Source organism: Tursiops truncatus, chromosome 18 (genome assembly GCF_011762595.2).
Source record: "Tursiops truncatus isolate mTurTru1 chromosome 18, mTurTru1.mat.Y, whole genome shotgun sequence".
NCBI classification, from domain to species: Eukaryota; Metazoa; Chordata; class Mammalia; order Artiodactyla; family Delphinidae; genus Tursiops; species Tursiops truncatus.
Window position 1 is genome coordinate 9,392,230 of NC_047051.1, and position 18,699 is coordinate 9,410,928.

At 43.4% G+C, this 18,699-nt stretch overlaps 2 protein-coding genes across 12 annotated transcripts in view; one reads left to right on the plus strand and one right to left on the minus strand.

Annotated features, from left to right (window-relative positions):
- KL (klotho) overlaps positions 1-15,535 on the plus strand; it is a 78,788-nt gene extending 63,253 nt beyond the window's left edge. For 2 of the 4 annotated variants that reach the window (XM_073795042.1, XM_073795043.1), the window contains 4 exons: positions 1,020-1,127; positions 2,868-3,081; positions 12,437-12,545; positions 15,242-15,535. The gene's annotated coding sequence lies outside the window, so the exon portion shown is untranslated. The remainder of the gene's footprint in view (positions 1-1,019; positions 1,128-2,867; positions 3,082-12,436; positions 12,546-15,241) is intronic. The other 2 variants (XM_073795044.1, XM_019936421.3) reach the window with 2 other exon arrangements.
- Positions 15,536-15,684: 149 nt separating this feature from the next.
- STARD13 (StAR related lipid transfer domain containing 13) overlaps positions 15,685-18,699 on the minus strand; it is a 221,572-nt gene continuing 218,557 nt past the window's right edge. For all 8 annotated transcript variants that reach the window (XM_073795036.1, XM_073795039.1, XM_019936762.3 and 5 more), the window contains 2 exons: positions 18,145-18,321; positions 15,685-17,413 (listed from right to left, as the gene is read on the minus strand). In XM_073795036.1, coding sequence (XP_073651137.1) covers positions 17,296-17,413; positions 18,145-18,321 — 295 coding nt within the window. In that variant the 3' untranslated portion in view covers positions 15,685-17,295. The remainder of the gene's footprint in view (positions 17,414-18,144; positions 18,322-18,699) is intronic.

Here is an 18,699-nt window from a genome sequence, read left to right on the forward strand (position 1 = left end):
CTCCTTATTGATAGATCACATGGTTAGTTAAAACCCATTGTTACATTAACTAACCTTTAAGGCAAACGTACTTTTTAATGACCCTTTGTACAGATCTTGGAGGGGAAACTCAGGCTCTCAAAACTAAATGGATGGGACGGATCCGGCCCACACTGGCTGGGGGCGAGGGGGTGGTCACTCCTGTCTCCTCAGGGGAAGTGCCGCGTTGTTTTCCTCTACAAATGCTCTCAGATCAGACTCATTACTCACTCTCTCCTTGCCTATCTCTAGCCTGAGTAGCCTGAGATGAACAGTTTTTGTGTGTTAGAAAACAATACGTGGAATTGCTTTGGTGCTCGCACTACTGTGGAAGGATGGAGGGTCAAGTCCGAATATTTGAGAATAAACCTTTCATAGTTTGTCCGCAAAAAACAAAACAAAACAAAAAATCAGGTTTCGGGAAGTTTCAGGTTTCTTAGAAACCGCACTTGACATGGTGCTAAGAACCGTTTTGTTCCTGTAGAGAAGTGCAATTATGGGCAAGTATTTCTGGGAACATGGTCACATTAAATAATGACAGCAAAAGACTCCCCGGTGAATTTTGCCACTTTGTATGACCCCCTCCTTAATCTGAATTTCAGAGATGTTAAAATACCACCAAGAAGAATGTCTGCCACGATTTAAATGTGCATCATGATGCTTTGCGTATCAGTTCTTTGAAAACAGCTGGATTTTGAGGCTGCCGTTATGGAGCGGACTCAGTGTTTGTGAGCCCTTCGTAGCCCTCAGATGTCCATGCCTGAGGACTCTACCTCAATCTACGGGCACTTATTTTTGAGAATCCACAATCATGCAAGTGTCCAGTAGGGCTGGAAATGGTGATTCTCTAAAACTCCCCATGCCCTGCTGTGGCATTGCCTAACACCTCAGGGCTGATACAAAGGAAGGCACCCGGGTGGAGGGGAGGGGGTGGAATGATGCTTTCTGTGACCTGGAAGCCCTTTCTGAAGCTTCTCCCCAATCCCTCCATTCCCATTTAGATCTGCGGCTCTGCTCTGAGGACCAAAAACAGCTTCCCACTCTGCGTGTGTGTTACCTCTCCGTGAGGCCCCACTTGTGGGCAGGAAATCACACTCGAAGGTTGCTTGGTGAGCACAGAACAGAATTCAGTGAGATGGGGGACAGGATGCTGGTGGCCTGTGTGTCCCTTGGGGAGAGGCCACTGACAGGGGAGCGAGGCCCTGGAAGCCCACTGCCCTGATGCTCTCTTTCCTGGGCAGGCCTATCCGATGGGCATTCCCAGTGTTCCCCTCTGAGATTTCCTTTCTTGTGGTTCCAAGACTGACCAGCTGTCCCTCTGGGCAGAACGTTCTTCCTGGTTTTATAGAACCAGCTTCCAGTCACTTTGAACTGGGAGACTTATTGTTGTTTTAAGGTGTCTGTACTTTTCTGCCCGCCCCCCTGAGAGTGCTTCTCAAGGGTTTTCCCCCATGCATGCCTAAGTTTGAGGGGTTCCCCAGCCTAGATACCCACTCTTCCCCCGTACTGGCCCATGTCTCCAGCTGGGAAGGAATGTATTTGACTTTCTTAATTCCCTGTTCTTTCCCCTGTTCTTAATTAAATCTATTGTCTGTGAGGTCCCAGTGAAGATGTGTTCATTTAGAGCATTTTCCTTACTCATAAGGTGGCATCTGGAAAAGGCAGAGCGAGCACATGTCAGCATAAGGCACAGCCCAAGAGGATTTCCGACAAGGGTCTAGGGAGCAAGTGCAGAAATATGCTCTCCATCTCACCCTCTTCACTGCTTCTTATACAAGTTGTCATTAAATTGTCCTTTGGCAATTTACAAAGGTGATAACTTAAACAGTTACAATTCACCCTTGGCTTTAAAAATGTACCAGTCAGTAAGAAGTCAGTGTTCCCACATCCTCCCAGCTTCCTCCTGGAGTGATGGGGAATGGTCCCTGGCAGCCTGACTACAAAGAGTCAGAGCTTCTGGCTGGAGTACAAACAAGTAAGAGGCGGTTCATTATTGCAGCATCTGTGGGAATTTAAAAACTGAGAAAACCAACTAAAATTTGATCTGCTTTTTATTACCACCATGAGCTGGCAGTTCCAAATTCTTTTAGTGAGATATTTTATTGTTCTTTGTTCTATATCGTTGCAGTTACTGCTGAGTTTTAGCAGAATATATGTAAGCTTCCAATTAGCATATTTGATTATATATCCTTTAATGAGCTTTTTAAATCTACTAGGAAGTTAACTCAGAGAACTCTCAGCTACAGTCAGCCCCTGACACAGGCAGATCCGGCTATGTGGGTTTGTTCAATAGTAAGAAAATAAGAGCCAGAACAGGTGAGAGTTTGGAATTGTTCTACCTTGCTTTGGGCATAATTCAGTTCCTGTTTCCAACTCTGTGATCGTTTGGACTATATATTTGAGATAAATGATGAGTGACTGTAAAACAAAGAACCAGACTTGAGTTAATTGAATTCTATCATTTCCTGTGATCAATTAGAACTTCTATTTTTGTTTAAAGTTTAAAACAGTGACCAACATTTTAAACTGAATGACTTCTCACCCACTAAGATGTCTATAATCCAAAAGAGGGACAAGGATGTGGAGAAACTGGAATCCTTATACTTTGTTAGTGGGAGGGTAAGGTGCACAGCCAGTTTGGAAAATAGTTTGGTAGTTTCTTAAAATGTTAAATAAAAATACATTACATGGTCCAGCAATTCTGTTCCTAGGTATCTACCCATGAGAAATGAATCACTCTCTGTTCTTTCGACCACATTCTATTTCTTAGAAGCAAGTCACTAAATACAGACCACACTCAAGGAGAGGAGAATTAAGCTCCACCTCTTTTTTTTTTTTTTTTTTTGCAGTACGCAGGCCACTCACTGTTGTGGCCTCTCCCGTTGCGGAGCACAGGCTCTGGACGCGCAGGCCCAGCGGCCATGGCTCACGGGCCCAGCCGCTCCACGGCATGTGGGATCTTCCCGGACCAGGGCACGAACCCGCGTCCCCTGCATCGGCAGGCGGACTTTCAACCACTGCGCCACCAGGGAAGCCCTAAACTCCACCTCCTGAAGGCTGGAGGTGAGTAATTTGTGGACATATTTTTAAACCACCCTCTGAACCAGGTATCATTCTACATTATTCAGGAGGGAGATGTTTATGGTTGGAAAGTGGAGGATGCTATAAGGAGGAAATCTTTTTACTTTCTTTTTGTCTTCTACAGATATAACATCATCCATGTCAAGCACAGGTCTATCCCTTCCTTCTCTTTATTCTTGCACTAAATATGCATTTTACAAGTCTTTACTTTATTATTACTGCTTATTTTTTGCTGTCCTCAATACATTCTTAAAATTTCAATAGGTGCTGGGTTTTAGACTTCCTGAATGCTGCTCATAGGTGTTATGCCCATCTTTTGAATCTGTTCTTGGTATTTTGCCCTGTTTTTAGGAAACAGGACATAATTTTTTTTTTAAACATCTTTATTGGAGTATAATTGCTTTACAATGGTGTATTAGTTCCTGCTGTATAACAAACTGAATCAGCTATATGTGTACATATAGGGCCATATCTCCTCCCTCTTGCGTCTCCCTCCCACCCTCCCTATCCCACCCCTCTAGGTGGTCACAGAGCACCAAGCTGATCTCCCTGTGCTATGCGGGCTGCTTCCCACTAGCTATCTTTTTTACATTTGGTAGTGTATATATGTCCATGCCACTCTCTCACTTCGTCCCAGCTTACCCTTCCCCCTCCCCATGTCCTCAAGTACATTCTCCATGTCTGGTCTTTATTCCTGTCCCTGCCCCTAGGTTCTTCAGAAGCATTTTTTTTTAGATTCCATATATATGTGTTAGCATATGGTATTTGTTTTTCTCTTTCTGACTTACTTCACTCTGTATGACAGTCTTTAGGTCCATCCACTTCACTACAAATAACTCAATTTCATTTCTTTTTATGGCTCAGTAATATTCCATTGTACAGATGTGCCACATCTTCTTTACCCATTCAACTGTCGATGGAAACTTAGGTTGCTTCCATGTTCTGGCTATTGTAAATAGAGCTGCAGTGAACATTGTGGTACATGACTCTTTTTGAATTACGGTTTTCTCAGGGTATATGCCCACTAGTGGGATTGCTGGGTCGTATGGTAGTTCTAGTTTTACCTTTATAAGGAACCTCCATACTGTTCTCCACAGTGGCTGTATCAATTTATATTCACACCAATAGTGCAAGAGGGTTCCTTTCTCTCCACACCCTCTCCAGCATTTATCGTTTGTAGATTTTTTAATGATGGCCATTCTGACCGGTGTGAGATGATACCTCATTGTAGTTTAGATTTGCATTTCTCTAATGATTAGTGATGTTGAGCATCCTTTCATGTGTTTGTTGGCAATCTGTATATCTTCTCTGGAGAAATGTCTATTTAGGTCTTCTGCCCATTTTTGGATTGGGTTGTTGGTTTTTTTGATATTGAGCTGCATGAGCTGCCTTTATATTTTGGAGATCAATTCTTTGTCAGTTGCTTTGTTTGCAAATATTCTTGCCCATTCTGAGAGTTGTCTTTTCATCTTGTTTATGGTTTCCTTTGCTGTGCAAAAGCTTTCCAGTTTCATTAGGTCCCATTTGTTTATTTTTGTTTTTATTTCCATTTCTCTAGGAGGTGGGTCAAAAAGGATCTTGCTGTGATTTATGTCATAGAGTGTTCTGCCTATGTTTTCCTCTAAGACTTTTATAGTGTCTGGCCTTACATTTAGGTCTTTAATCCATTATGAGTTTATTTTTGTGTATGGTGTTAGGGAGTGTTCTAATTTCATTCTTTTACATGCAGCTGTCGATTTTTCCCAGCATCACTTATTGAAGAGGCTGTCTTTTCTCCATTGTATATGCTTGCCTCCTTTATCAAAGATAAGGTGACCCTATGTGCGTGGATTTATCTCTGGGCTTTCAATCCTGTTCCATTGATCCGTATTTCTGTTTTTGTGCCAGTACCATACTGTCTTGATTACTGTAGACTTGTAGTATAGTCTGAAGTCAGGGAGCCTGATTCCTCCAGCTCCGTTTTTCTTTCTTAAGATTGCCTTGGCTATTCGGGGTCTTTTGTGTTTCCATACGAATTGTGAAAGTTTTTGTTCTAGTTCTGTGAAAAATGCTTTAGTTTGAGAGGGATTGCATTGAATCTGTAGATTGCTTTGGGTAGTAGAGTCATTTTCACAATGTTGATTCTTCCAATCCAGGAACATGGTATATCTCTCCATCTATTTGTATCATCTTTAATTTCTTTCATCAGTGTCTTATAGTTTTCTTTATACAGGTCTTTTGTGTCCTTAGGTAGATTTATTCCTAGGTATTTTATTCTTTTTGTTGTAATGGTAAATGGGAGTGTTTCCTTAATTTCTCTTTCCGATTTTTCATCATTAGTGTATAGGAATGCAAGAGATTTCTGTGCATTAATTTTGTATCCTTCTACTTTACCAAATTCATTGATTAGCTCTAGTAGTTTTCTGGTAGCATCTTTAGGATTCTCTATGTATACTATCATGTCATCTGCAAACAGTGACAGGTTTACTACTTCTTTTCCGATTTGGATTCCTTTTATTTCTTTTTCTTCTCTGACTGCTGTGGCTAAAACTTCCAAAACTATGTTGAATAATAGTGGTGAGAGTGGGAAACCTTGTCTTATTCCTGATCTTAGTAGAAATGGTTTCAGTTCTTCACCATTGAGGATTATGTTGGCTGTGGGTTTGTCATATATGGCTTTTATTATGTTGAGGTAAGTTCCTTCTCTGCCTACTTTCTGGAGAGTTTTTATCATAAGTGGGTGTTGAATTTTGTTGAAAGCTTTTTCTGCATGTATTGAGATGATCATATGGTTTTTATCCTTCAGTTTGTTAATATGGTTTATCACATTGATAACTTGCATATATTGAAAAATATTTGCATTCCTGAGATAAACCCCACTTGGTCATGGTGTATGATCCTTTTAATGAGCTGTTGGATTCTGTTTGCTAGTATTTTGTTGAAGATTTTTGCATCTATGTTCATTAGTGATATTGGCCTGTAGTTTTCTTCTTTTGTGACGTCTTTGTCTGGTTTTGTTATCAGGGTGATGGTGGCCTCATAGAATGAGTTTGGGAGTGTTCCTCCCTATGCTATATTTTGGAAGAGTTTGAGAAGGATAGATGTTAGCTCTTCTCTAAATGTTTGATAGAATTTGCCTGTGAAGCCATCTGGTCCTGGGCTTTTGTTTGTTGGAAGATTTTTAATCACAGTTTCAATTTCAGTGCTTGTGATTGGTCTGTTTATATTTTCTGTTTCTTCCTGGTTCAGTCTCGGAAGGTTGTGCTTTTCTAAGAATCTGTCCATTTCTTCCAGGTTGTCCATTTTATTGGCATAGAGTTGCTTGTAGTAATCTCTCATGATCCTTTGTATTTCTGTAGTGTCAGTTGTTACTTCTCCTTTTTCATTTCTAATTCTGTTGATTTGAGTCTTCTCCCGTTTTTTCTTGATGAGTCTGGCTAATCAATTTTGTTTATCTTCTCAAAGAGCCAGCTTTTAGTTTTATTCCTCTTTGCTATCATTTCCTTCATTTCTTTTTCATTTATTTCTGATCTGATCTTTATGATTTCTTTCTGTCTGCTAACTTTGTTTTTTTGTTGTTGTTGTTGTTCTTCTTTCTCTAATTGCTTTAGGTGTAAGGTTAGGTTGTTTATTTGAGATGTTTCTTGTTTCTTGAGGTAGATTGTATTGCTGTAGACTTCCCTCTTAGAACCGCTTTTGCTGCATCACATAGGTTTTGGGTCATCGTGTTTTCATTGTCATTTGTTTCTAGGTAGTTTTGATTTCCTCTTTGATTTCTTCAGTGATCTCTTGGTTATTTAGTAGTGTATTGTTTAGCCTTCATGTGTTTGTATTTTTTACAGATTTTTTTCCTGTAATTGATATCTAGTCTCATAGTGTTGTAGTCGGAAAAGTTACTTGACAGGATTTCAGTTTTCTTACATTACCAAGGCTTGATTTGTGACCCAAGGTATGATCTATCCTGGAGAATATTCCATGAGCACTTGAGAAGAAAGTGTATTCTGTTGTTTTTGGATGGAATGTCCTATAGGTATCAGTTAAATCCATCTTGTTTAATGTGTCATTTAAAGCTTGTGTTTCCTTATGTTTTTTTCATTTTGGATGATCTATTGGTGAAAGTGGGGTGGTAAAGTCCCCTAGTATTATTGTGTTACTGTCGATTTCCCCTTTTATGGCTGTTAGCATTTGCTTTATGTATAGAGGTGCTCCTACGTTGGGTGCATAAATATTTACAATTGTTATATCTTCTTCTTGGATTGATCCCTTTATCATTATGTAGTGTCCTTCTTTGTCTCTTGTAATAGTCTTTATTTTAAAGTCTATTTTGTCTGATATGAGAGTTGCTACTCCAGCTTTCTTTTGATTTCCATTTGCATGGAATATCTTTTTCCATCCCCTCACTTTCAGTCTGTTTGTGTCCCTAGGTCTGAAGTGGGTCTGTTGTAGACAGCATATATACAGGTCTTTTTTTTTTTTTTGTGGTACGGGGGCCTCTCACTGTTGTGGCCTCTCCCGTTGCGGAGCACAGGCTCCGGACGCACAGGCTCAGCAGCCATGGCTCACGGGCCTAGCCACTCTGTGGCATGTGGGATCTGCCCGGACCGGGGCACGAACCTGTGTCCCCTGCATCGGCAGGCGGACTCTCAACCACTGTGCCACCAGGCAAGCCCTCAGTGTATGTCTTTTGGTTGGAGCATTTAATCCATTTACATTTAAGGTAGTTATTGACATGTATGTTCCTATTACCAAGGACATAATTTTAATGTCATTAGATATAATTATTGCCAGGGCCCCAGGAATGCTGAGATCTTGATCATCTATTATCAGTGATCCTTCCCACAGGCTCGGAAAGCTCTCTGTGAACAGGAACAACAGCAGAAGGGTATCAAAAGACGTCTTTATTAATAGCTGTGCAAATGTCTGAGAATTATAGTAAAGGATAAGCACTCCCATTTGCCTCTGAACCTAAATCTTAGGACTGAGCAGGCCCTGTCATGCCACAGGGCGGGACGGGGATCTATCCGTGTATCCGGCTGTACTTAGCAGCCCAGCTGCGTGCACAGAGGACGGAGCACACATGATGGGTACCACCTGGCGATGCTGTGACCGCCTCCAAACAATGTCACGGAGCTCGGTGATTCACACTAGCAACTCCCCTCCCCTAGAAGGTGCTGCAAAGGGCTGGAAAGAATAGCCTGGCTGGAGGTATGTTGTCCCTCCCTCATGTGCCCTTTGCTGCTTCCAAGTCTGGCCTCACCAGTGGGCTTGCTGTGCACCCCACTGTCTTGCTGTTTTCTTTTTTTAATTTATTTTATTTTTGGCCGCGTTGGGTCTTCATTGCTGCGTGCGGGCTTTCTGTAGTTGTGGAGGGCAGGAGCTACTCTTCATTGCAGTGCATGGGCTTCTCATTGTGGTGGTTTCTCTTGTTGCAGAGCACAGACTGTAGGTGCTCCCGCTTCAGTAATTGTGGCACGTGGGCTCAGTAGTTGTGGCTCATGGGCTCTAGAGCACAGGCTCAGCAGTTGTGGTGCATGGGCTTAGTTGCTCCACGGCATGTGGGATCTTCCTGGACCAGGGCTTGAACCCATGTCCCCTGCACTGGCAGATGGATTCTTAACTACTGCACCACCAGGGAAGCCCCGATGTCTTCTTCTTGTTGGAGACTATTTGCAATTATACTCAAAATGTCACTCTTTAGAAGATCCACTCAGCCAATCAGCTGGGTGTTCTTAACAGCCAGCATAGCTTCCTGATTTCATCATTCTGTCATAGAGGAACCCTCCTCATTAAGGGAAGCAGCAGAGCAAAGCTCAGATTGCCTGGGTGTCAGTCCTGGTTGGGTGACATCAGGGAAGTCCCCAGTCCTTTCTTAGCCTCAACTTACTCTTCTAAAAAATAGATATAATAGTATCTATGTCATTGGGTTGTTGTGAGGATTGATACCTACATTGTGCATACACATATACATGTATGTGAGTGTGTATGAAAAATCCTTGGTAAACAGCAAGGCCCCAATGCACACAGCTGTCACTATTGTCTTATCACTTTTTACTTAATGGGAGGTTTATTCCATGTGTGATTGGTGATGATCTGAAGTAGGAAGATAAAGAACCCATAGCATACAGGGCATCAGAATGTTCCCTGGACGTTTACACTTCTAGGTTTGAAGTTCTGGTTCACTGTGGTTCCCCTCATTAGCCTTTGAAATTCCACTTGGAGAATGCCGTGGAGAACTGCCATCCTACTTGCTGCCTCTTCTGGCCTTGATTCCTTTGTCCCGTTTCAGTGGCCTGACCCTTGTCCTGGGAATTACTGCCGCTGCAGAGTCTTTTCCTCATTTGCATGGCTCACATGATGGACGTCACCTTGGGTCTATTTCTGATCTCTGCATAACATCTTGACACTGGAATGTGGGAACACAAGCAGCTGTTCATTTTATACTCCCCAAACCTTGAACAAAAATTGCAAAGTGTTCTTCTGTCTTCTCAGAGAAAAACTGTCCCCCTCTTGTTCTTACTTAGTTTCAAGAAGTAACAACCGTTGCTGTATGTATGACTGGTTAAAATTCCTTCATTTCATGTAAAGGATCCTGCTTGATGCCCGCTTTGCAGCATCAGGAATACAGGGGAGCAGGGCTCTGTTAAATGTGAACTTTGAGATTTATGGGGAAGATCAGGACAGCTACACAACCGTCTGAAAAGTGAACAAGGCAGCCAAATTGCTGCTGCATTTTTTCTGTTGTTTGAAATGCTGCATCACTGCTTTGATGCTTTTTATGCTTCTGGGTATAAACATACGCTGCTGGGTTTATACTGGAACCACTGCAAACTGATAGAAAACTAAGAAGAAATCCACTCGCCTTTGCCACTTCCAAGTCTTTTTCGAGCTGAATGTTCAGTTTCATGCAGTTCTAGAAGGGAAGCCCTGTTCTGGAGTGTGTGTTTCTTGTGTGCGGGGTCCCAGAGGGCAGCTCCAGCAGATCCCAGCGATGGGTGGTCCTCCCCCCACCGCTCCCCTGCAGCTGCTCCTTCCAGAGCATGTTTAATTTCAGACCATCGGATAGCCCTTTTCTCCAAAGTAATTTGAACCACCCATCTCTGCGGCAGTCAGCACACTATCTGTGGCTCAGACAGAATTGATAGTTGTGCCTGTTTCCTTTTAGTTTTCCCCTGTAGATGAGGGAGCAGCAGAGAAACTGAAGGACATCAGGAAAAGCAGCGAACACCACCACATCCAGTGGTCTCGTTTGTTTGCCCAGTACTCCCCAGTTTGGCCCTTCCTCACTCAGCGTCTTCAACTCTTGTCCATTTGGTGTATATGGGAATCCAGCCCCCAGAAAGGCAGGGTCCCTTCTCCCTGGCTGGCACCTCCTGGATGCTCCCTCGGGTCTTCCTTGGGCACAAAGTTCCTGGCAAAGCTGCGCATTACAGGATTGAGACAAAATGGATACCACACACCATCTTGGGAATTTCTTCAGAAAACTGCTTGATGGGCTTGGAAACCAAGGAATGGGGGTGGGGATTCTCTGAGAAGAAAAGATGAGATTCAGACAGCTTTGAAGTGGTGGAGGGGGAGAGAGATGGGGGAAGGAAGGCTCAGGCTGGAGGAGGCTCCCTGGAAGAGCCCTTCTGAATCCAGGCAGAGCTCCCATCTCTGACTCTCCTGGGAGTGCAGCACCCAAGCCTCCCCAGGGAAGCAGGTACCACGTGGGGAAACGACCCGTACACTCCAACCACCGGAGAACAAGGTCAGGTGACTTTCAGGGTTAGGCTTTTTTTGTACTGTGGTAGTAGCATTTCAGTCTCTTCCGTATTCCAAAAATAGCTTCCACCTGCCTGCTGACGCCTGAAATCCTTGTAACAGGAGAGAAAGCCCCTAATGCCAGATAAGGAGATAAAAGACTTCATTACGCAAACCTACAGTGGAGCAGCTCTGTCTGAAACATTCATATGAAAATGTCACCAATCAGCTTTTCAGCAGACGGGATGACTGATAACCACGGGGATGGCAGAGGCGTCTGCCACCCTTGACGTGAGCACAGGGATGGGAAGGGAAGGCGAGGAAGACCGACATAGGGCCGGCACCCGCTGTGCCCACAGGGGCGGCGTGGTGATGTTTCCCGAGATGACTAGGATTTAGGGCAACGAATCCGCGCGCCTCCCTGGTGTGATGATCTTCTGGGTCTTGGGGTGGAGCCACGCGGCCAGGGCGTGAAGGTGGGTCTTCCGCCTCCTGCCAGCAGCGCAGTTGTTCTTCACGTTCTGAAGCTGAGGAGTGGGAGTGAGGTGGGCTGGGTCAGACCCTTCCTGCGGGAGGCGTTCACTGTTCCCAGAGTGGAGGCTGAGCGTGAGCGGGGTGGGGGGGGGCAGGCGGAGAGGTGAGAGCGCCTGGGGTCAGGTGTGGGTTAAGGCGCTGGAAGCAGAGCCCCTTGAGGCTGCAGCTTTAAGTTACATCCTACCTTGTACTGTCTCCCCGGTGTGTTGGTTGAGTCTTATCCCAAGTGACGCCTGGTCTCAGGTGTGTTGTGGGGATTTAGGGAAGCACTTGGAGCAGCTCCACAAGGAGGTATCACGGGGAGAACGGGGTCTTCCTCCTCTCCCAGGACTCTGGTGCCAGGGTGGGTCCCAGCAGTGAGCTGAACGGTCGTGGTCGTGGTCAGCAGGGGTGGGTGTGGGTGTGAGGATGAACCAAGCTGACAGGGGAGCCTGCCTTCGAGCACGTGTAGACGCTTGTCTCGAGAACTCCGCGAAGTATCTGGGGGCCTTGGAGACATGCTTGTATCTGGAAATCAGAATGGCAGGGGACTTATCATCTGGGCCTAAGAACTGAATGTTCCCATCTGGGACATGCGGGCTTCCAGCACCTGTGCATCGCTTGCTGGAACCCTGCTTTCTGATGGGCTTGAAAGACGCAGCCAGAGGCTTCATTTCCTCCTGCTGCTGTTACTTATTTTCCTTCACCAGGAATAAGGTCTCAGCAAATTGATGAATTGATCATTCCCAACACTGTAATTTTAGCAGCTCCAGCAGAGCTTGAGGAAAAATAATCAAACAGCATGTCATTTTGATAGTTCTTTACCCCAGGCCCTTGGTAAGCTTTTCCCTGTCTAATCTCCTTCCTCTGATTTTATTTTTCTCTGTAGAGCTTCTCTGGTCAATTATGTATCTTGTTTCTTGGCTGTTTTCTCTTCTAGACCATAAGTTCCATGAGGACAGGAATTTTTTGTCGTTTTATTCACTGATTTCATTTATTGTTTCACTTACTGAATGCCTAGAACAGCGTCTGGCACATCATGAGTGCTCCACACGTATTTGTTGAATGAATGAACTAATCAAACTGTCCTATTTTCTGCAAACAGATGTTCAGCATTTGATAATTTCAGAAACAGTTGCATTTAACTTCTTGGAAGACCAGCTAATTCTCCATTGTTTGTGCTATTGGAGAGCTGTAGCAGTCAAACACAAAATGTGAGTTATTTCACTGGCTTTGGAATACTCCACACTAGGTTATGACTTCCATTTCTATGGCTTCTATCATCTTTATGCCCAGTTTTCAGATGCCCAGGTCATTTTAAATACTTATAGAATGGTGTAGCAGAAAGTGTCCTATGGGATGGAGTTTCAGAGCTGAGTAAGACATGGTCCATGTTCCTAAGAGATCATAATCTAGTGGGAGAGTTAGATTTATTGCCAAATAACTAAATGAGATGTGATTCATGCAATAAGAGTAATATATAAGGAAGCAGGTGGATTTCAGATGGGTGGTCAGGAAAGTCCATGGAGCAAATGATGCTCAAATAGGGTTTTGAGGAATAAACAGGCTATCACATGACCGACAAGATGGGGAGAAAGTCAATGGCAAGTCACAGAGATGTGAAGGAGTGGCTTGGTATCACTGGACCGTTATGTGTGTAGTCAGGAGAGGCAGGGATAACACAACTGAAGTGAACACGGGATGTACCTCTAGCTTTGGGCCCTGGTCACTCTCATAATGTTTCAGACCTGTATGTCCCACTAGTGGCTGGGCATCTCCACCTCGACAATTCAGAATCATTGTAAGCGCTACAGGAACAGTGACACTCCACTTGGCTAGGATCTATTTAATTCCTTTACATGAATTTCCTGAGAAGAAATCATATGACTGATTTTTTTTGTGGCCAAATATCAAAAGACAGAAGTATAACAGAGACTTCCCTTGTGGTCCAGTGGGTCAGACTCTGCGCTCCCAATGCAGGGGGCCGGGTTTACTCCTTGGTCAGGGAATTAGATCCCGTACGCATGCCACAACTAAGAAGGCCACACGCCATAGCAAAGATCCCACGTGCCGCAACTAAGACCCAGCACAGCCTAAATAAATAAATAAAATATTTTTTTAAAAAAGAAGTAGAACAGTTTCATGCCTAAGAATTTCATGAAGTAGACTCAGAATCAAATTTGAATTCATATGCTCCAGGGTCCCAGGATGACACTGGTTGCCTGTGGCTGCTAGAATGACCATGTTCTCTTCTTTCACATAGAAGAGGAAGAGGGACAGTTGAAATTCCTCCTTTGCCTATGAAAGCAAAACTTGCAAGTAATGGTAGAAAGTATGAGGGAGAGGAGCAGAGAGCAGAGTTTGGATCATTTTTATGTGGGCATATGGTCGTTTGGGCTGCTGTGGCTCTTGTAGCCTGTAGCTGAGAATGTTCGAGAGCTCCTGCTTGCTTTATTAGGGGTGACCTTTGTCATCTTTTAGAACTAAAGCATAGAACAAGTACAGTGGTCCCTCAGTACCCGCAGGAGATTAGCTCCAGGACTCCCTTCAGGTACCAGAATCCAGGGATTGCTCAAGTCCCTTATATAAAATGGTGTAGTATTTGCATATAACCCATGCACATACTCTCATATACTTTAAATCATCTCTATATTACTTGTAATACCTAATACAATGCAAATGATATGTAAATAGCTGCCAGTGTACAGCAAATTCAAGTTTTGCTTTTAGGAATTTTCTGGAATTTTTTTTGGAGTATTTTTTTAAATTAATTAATTTATTTATTTTTGGCTGTGTTGGGTCTTCGTTTCTGTGCGAGGGCTTTCTCTAGTTGCGGCAAGCGGGGGCCACTCTTCATCGCGGTGCGCGGGCCTCTCACTATCGCGCCCTCTCTTTGTTGCAGAGCACAGGCTCCAGATGCGCAGGCTCAGTACTTGTGGCTCATGGGCCTAGTTGCTCCGCGGCATGTGGGATCTTCCCAGACCAGGGCTCGAACCCATGTCCCCTGAACTGGCAGGCAGATTCTCAACCACTGTGCCACCAGGGAAGCCCCTGGAGTATTTTTGATCTATGGTTGGTTGAATCCTTGGATGCAGAACCTGCAGATGTGGAGGGCTCACTGTACAAGGATGGAAAGCAAGAGGCTCAGAGTCAGATGTGGCTACTCTTCATGGTCCAGTGGTGCAGCCATAAGTCACGTCATCAAGTCTCAGTTTCTCGTGCACTCAGTGAAAATGGAATTGTAGCTGGAGTTCACTGAATCCTTCATAAAAATACTCTTAAAAGTGTTCTTATAACTTCTAGATATAAGAACAATGAAATGTAAAAGAAATCCCTACCCATCACCATAATGCCTTAGACATAGGTTAAGGAAGGCACCCAGACTGTTAGTGAAGTTCTGTAGATAACAATCTAGACTTTTATATGAATCTTTATATTTGAGGAAGATTTGACTACAGTACTGAGGCGTCAAGCTCATGGCAAGCTTTTGAGAGAGAACTCTTCCTCAGGAAGCAGGTTTTCTGCTTACAGGATGAAGCATGAAAATCAACATGTATTTTATAGGAAAAAAAAAGGGTATATTTAACGTATATAAATTTCTTTGCCTTGGCAAGTATTTTACAATTGATGATTGATACCAACAGTTGAGGTAAAGATATACATGCAGTATAAATAGTATAAATATAATATTTAAAGGCAACATATTTTGTTTCTATTGGCAAGATAACAATGAATAAAATACTGTAGTATTTGACAAGCTTGCTGCATCTTTCTCCTTTTTTTTTTTTTTAAGAGGCACTGTGTTGTTAGGCAGCAGTGATGTGATTAGTATGTGCATAAAAATTAAGAAGTCAGGTAATTTGAAGAGAAGGGGAGTCAGAAATAAAACCATGTGTGCTTTTATTCTAAGTATCCTCCAGGTCCCAGCTTCTCAAGGTGTGGTCTTCGGGCTGGCAGGCTGGGCATCCCCGAAGCTGGTTCAAAATGCAGAAGCTCAGGTCCACCTCAGACTGCCTGAATCAGAGGCTTATTGTAACAATATCTGCGGGTAATTCGTGTGCTGCTAAGGCTGGAAAAGGCCTGCTCTAGGTGACACGACACCATTCATCCTTGTGTGCCTGTCATATTTCCTGAAAACATATGATCCCATCTCTGGAGTAGGATCAGCATTAAGGTAAATTAAAATTCACTAATGATCTTGTCTGTGCCTACTAAAGTAATCTGGCATATGTGGTTACAATTAAGATGTATGGAAGAAGTGAATTTGTTTTGCTCACAGGGCGTTGCCCAATTGGAAAATTATGGGTTTGCTGCCACCTTTTTCAGTAGGCAAGGAAACAAAAAATCCCTAGATCACAATTCAAACAGTATGATTTTACTGGTACCATACAAAACTCATATATAGCATTTTTATTTCTCTCAATAAAAGAATTGCACATTGCTGATAAAAGAAGACATTATATAAATGCATACAATATAAAAAGAAAGGAAAACACTCTTAATTTTTTTTTCTCCAGCATGAATTGCTAAGTTATGATACCAATCTCTCCCTGAAACCAAACACAATAAGTTATCTTTCTCTCTAGCATTGTTGAATTACAATAAAAAACCAACTTAAATCCATTAGCAATTGGTTAAGGATAGTCCATTTGCTTAGTCTATACAATAATAAATAAGGTTGGGTCAAATGCATAGGTAGCTTAACTGACTAATGAAGAAACATGGAATTTAACAGACCTGTTTATATTTTCTAAAACTAATTTGAAGAACACAGTTTTGGTCTTAACATTAGTTTAAAAACCCTGTCTTTCAGATTGCAAAACTTTAATGAATTCTATCTTAAGAGCATCATATGTAGCAATAGTAGAATTCCCTGAAGCTGAAATGGTCCAGGACTCTTGAATGACCATCATCTCCCTTAATCTGGTGTCCAGAGTTAAATTCAGTGCAATACATTGGTAAGAAAATGCCAATTAACTGTGGACAAATAGGCCACTGGTCAACTAGAATGACATTTAAGAGCATTATGAAATGTAAGTATGAAAACTCAACAGAACACAGAGGCTCCCTTTGGCTGTGAATCTGCAAAAGCTATTATACTCAGCTCTAATCAGCAGGGAAATACAGGCTCTCTTTCAGTCACTGGGCTGACTCCAGTGGTCCATAGGCGTCTAACATGTCACTGAAAGCTGTATCTGCTGGCCCCATGGCAAGCGGTAATCTAGCCTTAAATGCGGGAACGACTCCTCACCCACTTCTTTGCTTTAAAGAGGACTAAATATTATTTTCTTTGCTTTATCCAACAGCCCACTCTCTGTGTTTGAATAACACAAACAAGCTGACAACATGTAAGTGCCATTTAATGTGTTTTCCTTTGGTTGGCTAATCTTTGGTAAGACATCAGGGCAGACTACATATTGTCACACTTCGGTGTCAGCAGCAGATTCTGCTCAGCTTACAGGACGGCGGGGAGACAGCGCCCAGAACAACTTGGAAAGAACCAGGTGAGGAAGGGACTCACCGAATCAGACTTGTTCCTTTTCAAAATATGCAATTATATATAAAATTGATATTTTACATATATACAGTAAAGATAGAGATATACACACATATGTACATACGCTATACATACATTTATTTACAGTTAAGAATACGCTTCTTAGAAGCCTTTAAATAGCAAATTAGGCAATGCACAATGAATAATCCATTTAATTTTAAGTAACATAGATAAATGTTCTGATTTTTAAAAATATTATATTAGTAGGGATGTAGCCGTCTCCAGGAAGGCTAGGAAAGTTCTCAGAAATTCTTGCATCTTCAACATTCCGACTTCTCAGTGCTTCCACTTTTAAGCATTGTCAATCGCTTTCTCTCTCTCCCTTGCTTTCTCACGCGCACACTCTCTCCCACAAGTGTTTGCTTTCACTTCCTCTTCCCTGAGTTTGATGTCACACTGGGGAAAACTCAGATTTTAGTTTCTGGACCTTCAGCAATGAGGGGCTGAAAAGAGTTTCTAATCCTGGCAACTTCCGCCGCACACAGATGTCCAAAGCCTTTATTGTACCATTCTGGAGAGTGACCTCTGCGGGGACAAAAATCAGAAAGGAAGTGGGAAAGTCTTTTTCCAAATCACAACAGTTTGTCATGGTCGATAGGGCTGTGCTTGTGCCCTGAATGTCAGTCCACCTGCATTACACTCGGGGCTGCTGCTCCGAGGTTTTGAGAACCTCGTTCTGTCAACAGGGCCTTGAAAATGCCTTTTTGGCCAAGTATTTGGTCTATCTATCTTTACAGTATTCACCAGGTGCTTTAAAATGATAGCGTCTCCTCAGGGGTGATTCAGACTTAATTCTAGAATTTACTGAGAAAACCCAGCTTATATCCACCCAGAACAAGAACTCAGCATCATGAATGCCTTGAAGGGGTTGGATTTAAGTTAGTTCCCTCTCAAAGGAGGGCAACTGGAGGGAGCCGCAAAAGGGACAGGCTGAAAAGAAACACAAGAGGACTCGTATTTACTGAGCACCTACTACATCCCGGGCTCTAGTGCTGGTGTTTGCCCCGTGCCCAAAGCACAGAAGTATAAGTGGGACAAAACGGAAAATAAAGATGAGCAGAGGACTTTCTCCTGAAAGTCAGAATTTTAGCAAGGGTGGAAAGAGGAAAAGCGAGGGGAAGGCACACATAATCTTCTAGAAAGCATGTTAATGGCAAGAGGAATAAAAGGACAGTGAAATAAGGGACCAGATGAGAAACAGGGCCCCAGCGGATGTGCGGCAAGCCTGCGCCCGCCGCCCCCAGGAGCCCGCTCACCTCAGGTCCACCCTGCAGATGTGGGTCAGCCTCGACTTGCCTGACCCACACGGCTCCATTAAGTACTGAGAGTCCATCACCACAGCCCGCACACCACCCATGAGCTGGGCTTCCTCGTGGTCCACGGAGAGGGACACCAGGGTGCACATTCCTTTGGGCAAATCAGTCTTCCAGGTCCTGCAGCAAAACAAACCCGCACGTCGGAATTAGGGCTGAGAGAGAAAGAAAACCCGGAGCACAGCGCTGAGGCTCACACTTATATTTTCTTGCTCAAATTCCAAGCCCAGTTACTTGGACTAAGCTAATGGTTTCCATAAGTGCGTGTGAACTTTATGCTGTGCAGTTGAAAGCAAGGGTCTCAGCCCTCTGACCCAGAGGTCAGAAACGGTCTTGCAGCTTTCAGAGCTGCTTTCGGAATCCCAAACTGAGGCTGCAGAGGCTCCCGCACAACACTGAAGGGCTGGTCTCACCGTTTGGGAACTAGGACTCGCCCATTCAAGTCTTTCAGCAAACATCTATTCGGTGTGCCAAGCTCTGAGAAGCCACTGAAGACAT